General features: G+C 51.1%; 1 protein-coding gene across 1 annotated transcript; it reads right to left on the bottom strand.

The window, feature by feature from the left end:
- Positions 1-2,263: 2,263 nt before the first annotated feature.
- UBE2S (ubiquitin conjugating enzyme E2 S) lies at positions 2,264-8,971 on the bottom strand. Its single transcript, XM_003802902.2, has 4 exons — positions 8,717-8,971; positions 7,939-8,086; positions 5,428-5,618; positions 2,264-2,744 (listed from the first exon to the last, which is right to left on the bottom strand). Exons 1-4 carry the CDS (start codon positions 8,717-8,719, stop codon positions 2,433-2,435), a joined length of 654 nt encoding a protein of 217 aa, XP_003802950.1. The 5' UTR covers positions 8,720-8,971; the 3' UTR covers positions 2,264-2,432.
- Positions 8,972-12,387: the final 3,416 nt, after the last annotated feature.

Genomic DNA, 12,387 nt, shown 5'->3' with positions numbered 1-12,387 from the left:
GAGTGAGACCCCCATCTCTAAAAACAGCTGGGCATTGTGGCCGGCACCTGTAGTCCCAGCTGCTTGGGAGGCTGAGGCAAGAGAATTGCTTAAGCCCAAGAGTTGGAGGTTGCTGTGAACTGTGACACGGGGTTACTCGACCGAGGCGACATAGTAAGACTGTTTAAAAACAAAATCTCACTCTTCACGGGGAGTGCAGTGGTTCTGGTCACTGTAACTGGGAGCTCCAGGTTTTCACTTCAGTTGCTTCATTAAAACAGGCAAATTCCCTTGGACAAGTTTTCCTTATGGATTGGAACGTCTAGATTTTTAGCCTGCATATTCTTTACTACATTGTCAACAACTTAATGCTCTTGGGTGTTGATTTTAGCCTTTTTTGGGGGGACAGTCTCAAGCTGTCACCCTGGGTAGATAGTGCTTTGGCATCATAGCTCACAGCAACCTTCAACTCTTGGGCTCAAACGATCTTCTTGCCTCAGTTTTTTTCCTATTTTTAGTAGAGTGGGTCTCGCTTTTGCTCAGGCTGGTTTCAAACTCCTGAGCTCAGGCAATCCACCTACCTTGGCCTCCCAGAGTGCTAGGATTACATGGCGCCCAGCCTGATAACTACCATTTTTTTTTTTTTAGGAGACAAGAGTCACTTTATTGCTCTTGTTACAGCTCATAGGAACCTCCAACTCTTGGGCTTAGGCAGCTGAGACTACAGATGACCAACACCCAGCTATTTTTTTGTTGCGTTTGGCTGGGGCAGAGTTTGAACCCACCACCCTTGGTATATGGGTGCCAGTGCCCTGCCCACTGAGCCACAGCCGCCGCCCCTGATTTTAGTATTTTTTAGAATGAGACATTGGTCCCAATGACCTGACCCTGTTAATAGAATGGGAAGTTTCCCCAACCACTGTAGATAACACCCAGGGTAATCCGCGGGACCAGCGGATGAAGGGACTTCACCTGAGACTAGGTCAATCACCTGACTTGGAGTTTAGCACCTGGCCCTGAAGTCAGACCCGTCAGGGCATATGGTGTGTGTGGTGGGGGAAGGGAGCTGGGAGGAGCCCCAGCCCATAACTGAAATCAACATATCTTGGAACTAGGAGGATCTAAAAGAACATGGCCATTAGGTGCTTCAACTGCAGCCTGCAAAAAAGCTCAGGCACACCCAGACTTTGAATGAACCTCAAATATGCCTGTCAAAAAACTTAGGTGCCCATTTTTATTTTCGTTTCTTGAGATAAGAGTCTTACTCTGTTGCCCCAGGCTAGTGTTGCAGCTTCAGCCTAGCTCACAGCAACCTCAAATTCCTGGACTCAAGCAATCCTCCACTTCATCTTCCCCAGTAGCTGGGACTACAGGTGTCTACCACAACACCTGGCTAGTTTTTCCACATAAGAGATGGGGTCTTGATCTTGCTCAGGCTGGTTTCACTTGAGCTCAAGGGATCTACCTGCCTCAGTTTCCCACAATGTGGGATTATGGGTGTACCTGGCCAGAAAAACCAATCTATTTTTGAGACAGAGCCTAAAGCTGTCGCCCTGGGTAGAGTGCTGTGGCATTACAGCTCACAGCAATCTCCAACTCTTGGGTTTAAGCCTCAGCCACCTAAGTACCTGCGACTACAGGTGCCTGCCACAATGCTCTGCTATTTTTTGGTTGCAGCCATCACTGTTTGGCAGGCCTGGGCTGGATTCGAACCCGCCACCTTAGGTGTATGTGGCCGGCGCCTTAGCCACTTGAGCCACAGACACCGAGCCGCAGCTATCATTGTTTTGGCAGGCCTGGGCTGGATTTGAACCTGCCAGCTGTGGTGTATGTGGCTGGCGCCTTAGCTGCTTGAGCTACAGGTGCCAAGCCAGAGAAGCCAACCTTAAGGGGATAGTAGGGATCAGATGTTAAGAGACAGAGCTTTGCCCCACCCCAGAACCAGAAGGACAAGGCTGGCCAGGGATGGTAAGTTGAGGCAGCTCACACCTGGTCATCCAGGACAGGAAGGGACACTGCCACTCCAGCAGAGATGAATAGAAGCAGGCTCTAGGACCTCCTACCCCATTTCAGATTGGAAGACCTGACCCCAGAGAGGGGTTGTGACCTCGTTCCCACAAAATGAAGGTATTCCCAATCCCCAACAAGATGCCTGGCAAGCTAGAGGGACCCAGCTCTACAGTCTATGAGCCATCATGAGGACTTAGGACCAGAGCAGGGACACCAACTGCCCCCAGCTATGTGGCAGACATGGTGGTCCTGGGCACCTGTGAGGCACAGTAGCTGCTTTTCCAACTTTATTTAGAAAAACAAATCCAGGTCCCAGTGCCCCCCATGCCCTCCCCCACCCCAGCCATAATTTAAATAACTTAGAGACAGGGTTGGAAGGAGGGGACTGGAGGGGATGGTAGGGTAGGGTGGGGTGGGGTGGGGTGGGAGGAAGGAAAGCCCCACTACAGCCGCCGCAGTGCCCGCTTCTTGTCTGTCTTTTTCTTGGCAGCCAGCTTCTTATCGCGCTCACCTGCATGCTTCTTGGCCATGGGACCCTCAGCCCCTCCCGGACCCCCGGGGGCTGCTGGGTCAACGGAGGAGGCTGCAGTGCCACCAGCCAGGGCTCTGCCATTGCTAGGCCCTGCGCCTCCATGGATCTCCGTGAGCAGGCGGGCACGGGCTGCGTACTCCTCGTAGTTCTCCAGGAGCAGGCGGCCTGCCTCCTCGTTTAGTGCTGACTCGGGGTTGGGGTGGATCAGCAGGCACTTGATGGTCTGTGGGGAGAGGCCCAGGTTTAGGGTAGCGGGTAACCTGCAGGCTTCCTTCGCCCTCAACTCAGCCCCCCTCATACTGCAGCCTTCTCATCTCTGCTGTGACCACCCGCTCCCCCCCAGCTCCCCCGGCTGCCTTCCCATTGCCTTGGTCATAGTAAATGTGCCAAAATATACCCCCAAACCAAAACACAAGATGCCACAGGCCCAATGGGTCAATGCCCCTGCTTTTCCAAGTCCCTTGTTAGATAATGAAGAAAAAGCCAAGGCCATTTCATGGCAGCCTAAGAGCTGGGCTTGGGACCCCATCTTGGTTTTGAACTTGCCTCAGTATAGGTCAATAAGACCTCATAGGCCCTGTGGTTCAATAAAAGGCCTGGATAGAGAGAGAAGGGACTTGCCTAAGGTCACTCAGGACTTGAACTCACACCTGGGTTTGTGGGTTCTAAAGCTCCGCATTTTTCCATAACACTATAGTGTAGATGAATGCCAAATCCTGGCCTGTCACTGGTTTAACAGGAATCCCAAATTCACAGCCAGGAGACTGTGGCTGGGCTGGAATAGCACCAGGATATAAATAAAAAGGGGACTGGTAGCTAGTCCAGGAAGGGGCCAGTCCTCTCCACAGCCCTGCAGCAGCCTGTCCTGAGGGGTAAAGTGCAGTGCAGAGGTGTGACTGGTAGCCAGGCCTCCAGCAGCCCTGGGCAGACCCTCTCAAGTGACACCTGCCCCTGCCCCACTTTCCCTCTAAAAGAAAACCCAGAATGCCTATAGAAACCAATGAGCCTGGCTTTGAGCAGGTGATAGTAACAGGTGCTCTCTGGGGCTGTTGTGACAAGTGCATGAAGAACACAGGTCTTAGCAGACATCACCTTAGTTCTTATTACTGTAACCCCAAACTGGAGGCACAGCACAGACCCACCAGCCAGCAGACCTGGAGCTCAACACCAATGTCTTCAACAGCTGCCCCTGACACCCCAGGAGAAAGAAAAGAGGTGTGGATGGAAAGATTTGAGGTCTGTTTACCTTGAAACACCATCTTCTCTCCATGCCCTGCAAGAAATCTTATCCTCTCTCCCAAATGCCACCAAAGGCTCATTAGAAATTCAGTTTTTATACTTTTGGCTGGGAGCAGTGGTTCAAATCTGCAATCCCAGCACTTTGGGAAATTTAGGTGGGAGGATTGCTTGAGGCCAGGAGTTTGAGACTAGCCTAGGCAACTAGCAAGACACGACCTCTCTTATAAATAAAAAGTTTTGGGGCTTGAGGGAGAGAAGAGGGAGGCAGCAGGTGACTGAAATGCTTTAAGAGGCTTGTGGGGACCTTGGACAAAGGGCCTACTCCTGGGTTCCTCCACCCTGCCAGGTCATCCTGTGTGCTATAGGTATGGTCCCCACGTGCCAGGCCACTAGCCAAGACAGTAACACAAGCTTTGACATTATTAAAAGACCACTGAGGGCGGCACCCTTAGCTTAGTGGGTATGGACACCAGCCACATACACTGAGGCTGGCAGGTTTGAACCTGGCCCAAGTCAGCTAAAACAATGACAACTGCAACAACAACAACAAGAAAACAGGCAGGTGTTGTGGCAGTCGCCTGTATTCCCAGCTAGTTGGGAGGCTGAGGCAAGAGAATCGCTTAAACCCAAGAATTTGAGATTGCTGTGAGCTGTGATGCCATAGCACTCTACCCAGGGCGACAGCTTGAGACTCTGTCTTAAAATCAATTAATTAATTAAATAAAAGACCACTGAGGCTAGGCATGGTGGCTCATGCCTGTAATCCTAGCACTGTGGGAGGCAGAGGCGGGTGGATAGCTTGAGCCCACGGGTTCAAGACCAGCCTGAGCAAAAAGTGAGACCCTGTTTCTACTAAAAATAGAAAAACTGAGGCAAGACGATCGCTTAAGCCCAGGAGTTTGAGGCTGCTGTGAGCTATGATGCACGGCACTCTACTTAGGGCAACAGCTTGAGATTCTGTCTCAAAAACAGTAACAACAACAACAAAATATGGGTGGCGCCTGTGGCTCCTTTAAAGGAGTAGGGCGCCAGCCCCATAAACTGGAGGTAGCAGGTTCAAATACTGAGCTTTGAAAAATACTTTATTTTTTTTTTTTGAGACAGAGTTTCATTTTGTCACCCTCAGTAGAATGCCATGGCATCACAGCTCACAGCAACCTCAAACTCTTGGGCTCAAACGATTTTCTTGCTTTAGCGTCCTGAGTAGCTGGGACTCCAGACACTCACCACAATGTCTGACCTGTTTTTTAGAGACTGGGTCTCACTCCTGCTTAGGGTGATCTCGAACTCATGAGCTCAGGCAATCCACCAGCCTCAGCCTCCCAAAGTGTTGGAATTACAGGCATGAGCCACTGTGCCTGGCCTGAGCTGTATACTTTAGAACAGTAAATTTTAAGGTACAGAAATTATACCTCTAAAATTCTTCTTACCAGACCCTTCTGTCAGAAGACTGTCTCACTACACAAATTTATCACTTGTTCCATGGCAAGGGGCCCTTGGGCACTCACTGCACACCAATCCTTGTTCCTTTCAGAGGAATCTGGATTTTTATGTGGAAACTCTCCATTACTTCAGAGTTGATTAAAAGACTAAACAAAGCACTTTGGCTCAGATAGCACTGGGATGTCCAGAGGTGGCAGAAAACCCAGGCCAAGCCCAGAACTTACCAGTAGCACATGTCGGATGCCCAGCTCAGCTGTCCAATCCCTCTTAAGCACGTTGACGCAGATCTCGCCATTGGCACCCACATTTGGGTGGAAGATCTTGGTCAGGAAGTAGCCCTTGGGTGGGGAGGCAGGGAAGTCCTTCCCCAGCAAGAGTTTCATGCGGAACAGACCTCCGGCATATGGAGTCCCCTCTGGAGTGAAGTGGGGGAACAGGTCAGGGAACCCAGGCACCTCCCTCATACCCCAAAGCCCAGTGTCTGTGGTCTGGCTATAAGGCAGATGCCCCACGGGCTCCTTCACCAGGCTGGGAAGAGTCCTGGGAACAAAACAGCTAGGTCCCCAGGGCTCATCTCAGTGATATGCCCTGCCTTGTAGTCCCCTGTGAGTCACCACCAAGGCCTACTCTCCACCCCATGGAGGTTCCTTTTCTCTCAAGTGACTGCCCCATCACAAGTCCTTCCCTGGAGGCAAGGACTCCAGTGCCCCCTTGTGTTCCTGGAAGATATCTACTTTCAGGCAAATGAACTGACACTTTCTGAAGCCCAGGACTTTCCCACTCAGTGAAGGTTTCTCTCATTCACCCACTTGCTTGGGTTAGAAGGGGCTCCTGCACCGCCCATCAGCAGCCTGGGCACTCACCCTACAGGTCTCACTTCCTGACTGGCCTCCAGATTCTTCCCTTGCTAGGACTCCTCTGCTCCCTACAGTCAAAAGCAGTCCAGAGGCCAGGTGCGATGGCTCACGCCTGTAATCCTAGCACTCTGGAAGGCCAAGGAGGGTAGATTGCTTGAGCTCAGGAGTTCGAGACCAGCTTGAGCAAGAGCAACACCCTGTCTCTACTAAAAATAGAAAAACTGAGCTAAGACAATCACTTGAGCCCCAAAACTTAAGGTTGTTGTGAGCTATAATGCCGCAGTACTCTAGTCAAGGCACCAGAGTGAGCCTCTGTCCCCCAAAAAACTGCTCTGGAGGGATCTGCCATACCCTCACATTAAACCCTCACCAACTTTCTTGCCATACTCCTTACAGAGGCCAAAAAGCTCTAAAAGCTCTACCCTGGCTCGGTGCCTGTAATACAGTGGTTACAGCACCGGCCACATGCACGGAGGCTGGCGGGTTTGAACTCAGCCCAGGTCAGCTAAATAATGACAACTGCAATAACAACAACAAAACACAGCGGGGCATTGTGGCAGTTGCCTTTAGTCCCAGCTACTTGGGAGGCTGAGGTAAGAGAATCACATAAGCCCAAGAATTTGAGGTTGCTGTGAGCTTTGATGCCACAGCACTCTACCGAGGGCGACCTAGTGAGACTCTGTCTAAGGGTAGGGGGAACAGCTCTATAGCTCTATCTACCCTGGACCACTCCACAATCAATTTTCTTCTTTCTGTTCCTACAAAGCACTCAGCTTGGTCTGCCTTGGGGCCTTTCTGGGAGCCTTCCCACCTTCCTGCCCCCACCCCAGCCACCCAGGCAAGCAGGGCCTGAATCACCTTAAGTGTTACCACCTGATCTTGCCTGACCACTTTCCCACCACCACAACAGAGCAGATTCTTCATATGCTCTTCTAACATCTGGCTTATGTTGTACAAATTTAGGTGATAACACAAACACAGTTTGCAGGAAGCAATATTCTTTTTTTTTTTTTGAGACAAGAGTCTACGTCACCCTTGGTATCGTGCCATGGAGTCATAGCTCACAACAACCTCAAACTCTTGGGCTTGAGTGATTTTCTTGCCTCACTCTCCCAAGTAGCTTGGACTACAGGCACCTGCCACAATGCCTGGCTATTTTTTGTTGCCACTGTCGTTGTTGTTTAGCTGGCCCAGGCTGGGTTCAAACCTGCCACCCTCAGTATAAGTGGCTAGTGCTGTACCCACTGTGCTATAGGAGCCAAGCCAGGAAACAATATCGTAAACTGGTACACACAACTGAAACAATCACGTGCAATCACTTGATTATGTATTACCTCGATCCCCCACAATGATGTCTCTGGCTTGTTCCCTACTATGTTCCCAGAATCCCTGACACTGACAGCAAAATGAAGTTTGAGATTATCTGGTCCAGCCTCCAGGCCTTTCCTGATGCTATTCACACCGCCTGGAATTCTCTTCCCACTCCTAGACAATTTCTCCCCATTCTCAGGTCCAGAGAAGCCTTATCTAACAGCTTCACCCCCAAACCCAGGAAAGGCCCCCAATATACAGGGATGCCAAGAAGTATATGTATTTCAAGAAAAGAAAAAACTTCATTAAAATTGTAATACTGAAATTATACTTGCCTTCTGCAATTATGAGAGATAAAATACAAGACAAAAGGATAGTTACTTGTCACTTGTGGTGTTCTGCCCTGCAGTCCCTGAGCACCACAAGACAGTCCTGCCTGTCCCATCAACCAGTGTCCTCAGCACCTGACACAAGGCTAGCCTGTAAAGGGTACTTCTGGCCCATCAATTCTAGAACAGGAGGGAGGAACCTAGGAAGTGGTCCCTTCCACCTTCATTCCAAACTCACCAGGGCCTTCGATGGTGACCTGTAGGTCGGTGAGGTCCTCCTCATTGGGAAAAACCTTGATGCCATCAGGTGGGTCCGCAGTCAGTGTCGTTACCTCTTTGTACACCAGACGTATGATATGAGGGGGCAGGTTCTCCACGTTGGAATTCTGGGCAGGGATGAAGAGTTAGGTAAGCAGTTGGCAAGAGTTTGGCCTCCTGCAGGGTCTAAGGATGCAGTGGCCACCCTGAGCTTGACCCTGTGATCTCAAGCTCCCAGTTACCCTTGGCCTCCCAGACTTCCGCTGAGAACACTTTAGATTTCTTCAGGTTAGAGGGCCTAACCTCCCAACCGAATAGAAGCAAATTTCCTGGGGACTTCTGGATAACTCCACCTATCCCAGAAACCCCATAAGCCCAAACACAGACCAACGCTTGCCCCCAATGGTTAAAGGTAGGCCCCAGATCTGACCTATCCAATCCTCCCTTTTCACCTAACTTCGCTTAAACCATCCTTAAAACTCAGGATCAGGCCCTGCTACCGCGGCGGGGCATCCTTGTTCCCGGCAACACCCACAAATGGCCCGCAAGGCGCCCGGAACCCTCCTGCAGGTTCCGCTGGGCCTTCCTGGTCTGGGAGACTGTGGGCGGCCGAAGATAGCCTGCAGGAAGGCCCGAGGGCCCATCTCTAGCCCCGGACTCCTAGGCTGGCCCTCAAATCCCTCAAAACCGCCCCGAGAGGCTCTGGAAACTCCACCTCTTTCAAGGAAGCCCCTGACCGTCCCTCTCGAGTCTCTCACCATGACTGCGGCCGGCCGGGGGCGGGTCCCCCCCGGCCCCCTTTTTGATCTCTCTGGGCCGCTGGCCGGGGCGGGGGGCCCAACTGACGCAGCTGCGGCCCTGGCGAGGCCCTGCAGCCCCGCTCCGCTTCCCGCTGCCTCCGACGCCCGTCGAACACAGGTACCACAACCACACCCGCCCCACTGCCCGGCCGCACTAAACCCAGTGCGCGCACCACGGCCTTTTATATTGGCCAACAGGCCACGCCCCCCCGCAGCCCCAGCGCTACGCCTCGACCCGTGACGTCAGCGCGCACGTTCCTTGACGTTCGACGGGCTCGCCCCCTTTTCTGCAAACTGCAGTCAGAAGCGAGTCCTGGGGGTGGGGGCTGCGCGGTAGGACGACCACTGGGGACGCGCGGGGATCGGGGAGAGGAACCACGGAGAATGGAGGGTTTCAGAAGGGGGAATAGAGAGGAAGGGGGACGTAGGAGGCAAAGCGGCCGCTGATTGGGCCGTTTGAATAAGACGCCGCTACGACAAGAAGTACGCGCGCGCTTGACCTGACACCGAGGAAGTCGCGCACGCGACTAACGGTCGGCGTAGGGGCCGTGATCGGGGCGGAGAGAAGCTAGGGAAGGCGGGACTCCAGCACTTGAACGCGTGATGGAAGGGGTTTGGGCCTATAGGGAAGCGCTGCCGTCTTCCAGGAGTCACGAGACTCGCATGGGCCAATCCGTAACAGAAGGCTGGGCAGGAATGGAGAGTAGCCAATGGGGGTCCAGTTTAGCGCGGACCCCTTCTCTCCCAGCTACGGATAGTCGCTGATTTTCCATATAAGCCGATAAAGTGAGAGTTCCTTCAGCGCCCCCTGGTGTCTGTGTTCGCGGGAGGCATGGGCGCTGGAAACTCGCTTGCATTTTTCCATGAGGCGCCATTTTGTGCTGGAAATGACCTGTGACCTATGATCTGCGTTGGGGGAGCTCAAAGGCCAATGAGAGTGACTTTTGAGGCTCCGACCATCTGACCGTCAAGCCTGTGACCCCTGACCTTGTCTGCCCTCTTTAGGGATCTCCAGGAAGTTTCCTTAAGCGGCACATGGGCACTGGGGTCCTTTAGTGATGGCAGGGAAAAAAGTCGGGTGGTTCCCAAAGTAATCCAGGACACAGTTTTGCCTGTGACTGACCCATAGCTTCTGGCCACACAGACCTCCTTTCAGTCTCAGTGTTCCTGCGTGGAAAGCGGACAGATGGTATTCAGGCTCTAGTAACGGTAAAAGGGTCAAATTTCAGAAAACAGTGGCCAGAGTTCCCCGAGTGTGAGCGAGGAGATGTCCAGGGAGGAAGAGGACCAGAGGCCGAACGTTGCCGCCACCGGCTCAGCTGTGCGGTAAAGGCCTGGTGCCCACTTTGGGTGTACAGGTGAGTCTTAGGGTTGCAGTGCCTCCAGAGGGACAGAGGGGCACCTCCTGGACACACCTCTTAGCAACTGCTGAGGCGTCCAGCAGCTTTAGTATGCTGTGTTTTCAACCCTGGACAGGAGCAGCATCTGTGCCTAATTTGGTGACACAGACCTAAAAGACCACTGGCTACCAGCTTCCTTTCATGGGTCTCAGCTTCTAAGGGAGAAAGAAGGAAGGTGTGAAAAACCTATATGGGAACAATCAGTAGCTACAGTGTACAGATAATCTGCTACATGCGGGTGCTTTACATGCCCAACCTTCAATAGTTTGCTGGTTGCTGATTATTCCCGCTCCTTTATAATAGGCCGGGAACATGAAGGAGCCACAGGTCAAGTGACAGGCCCAGGGTCCCCTAGCTAGGACAAGACAAAGAGTTGGTAGTTAAACTGAGCTCTATGTCTTTCTCTTTTTCTTAATTTCTTTTCTTTAATTTTTTCTTTTTTGTTTTTGAGACAGTCGTATTCTGTAGCCCTGGGTAGAGTACATGACGTCATAGCTCACCACAACCTCAAACTCTTGAGCTCCAGGGATCCTCTTGTCTCAGCCTCCCAGGGACTACAGGTGCAGGCCACAACACCCAGCTTGTTTTTTTCTACTTTTAGTAAAGATGGGGTCTCGTTCTTGCTTAGGCTGGTCTTGAACTTTTGATCTTGAGCAGTCTACCCAAAGTGTTAGGATTACAGGCATGAGCCACTGCATCCGGCTGACTGAGCTCTATTTCAAAAATCTACCCCAAAGAGGTGACAACAATGATGACAATACTAATGGTTGTTATTTATCATAGGCAGTGTGCCAGGCTCAGTTATGATTTCTTTACCTCCTTGATCTCATTTAATCCTTGCAGTAGCTGGGACAGATGGATATTATTATGATCTGCTCTGCATGCCTACATTTAGTCAATACATATTTTTTCCAAGCAACGATAATGTGGCAGGCTAGATGCTGTGGGAATTCAGCAGAAAATAAAAGGGACAAAAGTCCTTCTTTCATGGAGCTTATGTCTCAATGAGGGAACCATATAGTAAGCATGTATGTCCATACTTTTTTTTTCCTTTTGAGATAAGATTTCTCTCTGTTTCAGGAGCCAGAGTACAGCATCATAGCATTATAGCTTGTTGTAACTTCAAACTCTTGCCTCAGCCTCCCAAGTAACTGGGACTACAAGCGCTTGCCATTACACCAGGCTAATTTTTCTATTTTTAGTAGAGATGGTGTCTTGCTCTTGCTCAGGCTGGTCTCAAACTCCTGAGTTTAAGTGGTCCTCCTTCCTTGGCATCACAGAATGCTGGGATTATAGGCATGAGTGGCAATTATTGTGCCAGGCACCTGCAGTCCCAGTTACTGGGGAGCCTAAGGCTGGGAGATTGCTTGAGCCTATGAATTTGAGGTTGCTGTAAGCTAGGCTGACAACATAGCACTCTAGCCTGGGGCAACTGAGTGAGACTTTGTCTCAAAAAAAGCAAAAAATGTACAAATGCTAAATGCTGAAGGAATAATGAAGTTAGAAAATTGATGCTTAATTTTTCAAAGCTAGTATCTTTTTTTGAAGATTGCTAGTATTTAAATATTATGGTAATAAGTCATTCAGGTAAGAGAATCACCAGTGGAGGCTGAAGGCAGGAGGCAAAGTTTCTCCAGGGGAGGTGCTCGTTAATTGCAAAGGGGAAGATAGTACATTTTCAGCTTCCAGGCTAAGAGGTGCGTTGGTCAGTTAAGGCTGCTGGAACTGGCTTAAACAGAAATATATTTTCTCAGTTCTGAAGGCTGGAAAAGTCCAAGGTCAAGGTGCTGGCTTGTAGGTGTGAGCCTTTTTGCTGTGTCTTTGTATTGGGGAGAGAGCTCTTTGGTATCTCTTTAAATAAGGACACTAATCTTATTAGGACCCCGCCTTTAGGACATCCTTTAGCCTTAATTACCTCTTTACAGGCCCTATCTCCAAATATAGTCACATTGGGGAATAGGGCCTCAACTGAAGAATTTTTTTTCTTTTTTTTGAGACAGAGCCTCAAGCTGTCCCCCTGGGCAGAGTGCCGTGGCACTACAGCTCACAGCAACCTCCAACTCCTGGGCCCAAGCGAGTCTCCCGCCTCCGCCTCCCAAGCAGCTGGGACCACAGGCGCCCGCCACAACGCCCGGCCATTTCTTGGTTGCAGCCGTCATTGTTGTCTGGCGGGTCCGGGCTGGGGATTCGAACCCGCCACCTCAGGTGTACGTGGCTGGCGCCTTAGCC

Source organism: Otolemur garnettii, unplaced genomic scaffold, assembly GCF_000181295.1.
Source record: "Otolemur garnettii isolate 467f Iridium unplaced genomic scaffold, OtoGar3 scaffold00264, whole genome shotgun sequence".
Lineage (NCBI taxonomy): Eukaryota > Metazoa > Chordata > Mammalia > Primates > Galagidae > Otolemur > Otolemur garnettii.
This window is presented reverse-complemented; position numbering and strand designations above follow the sequence as displayed.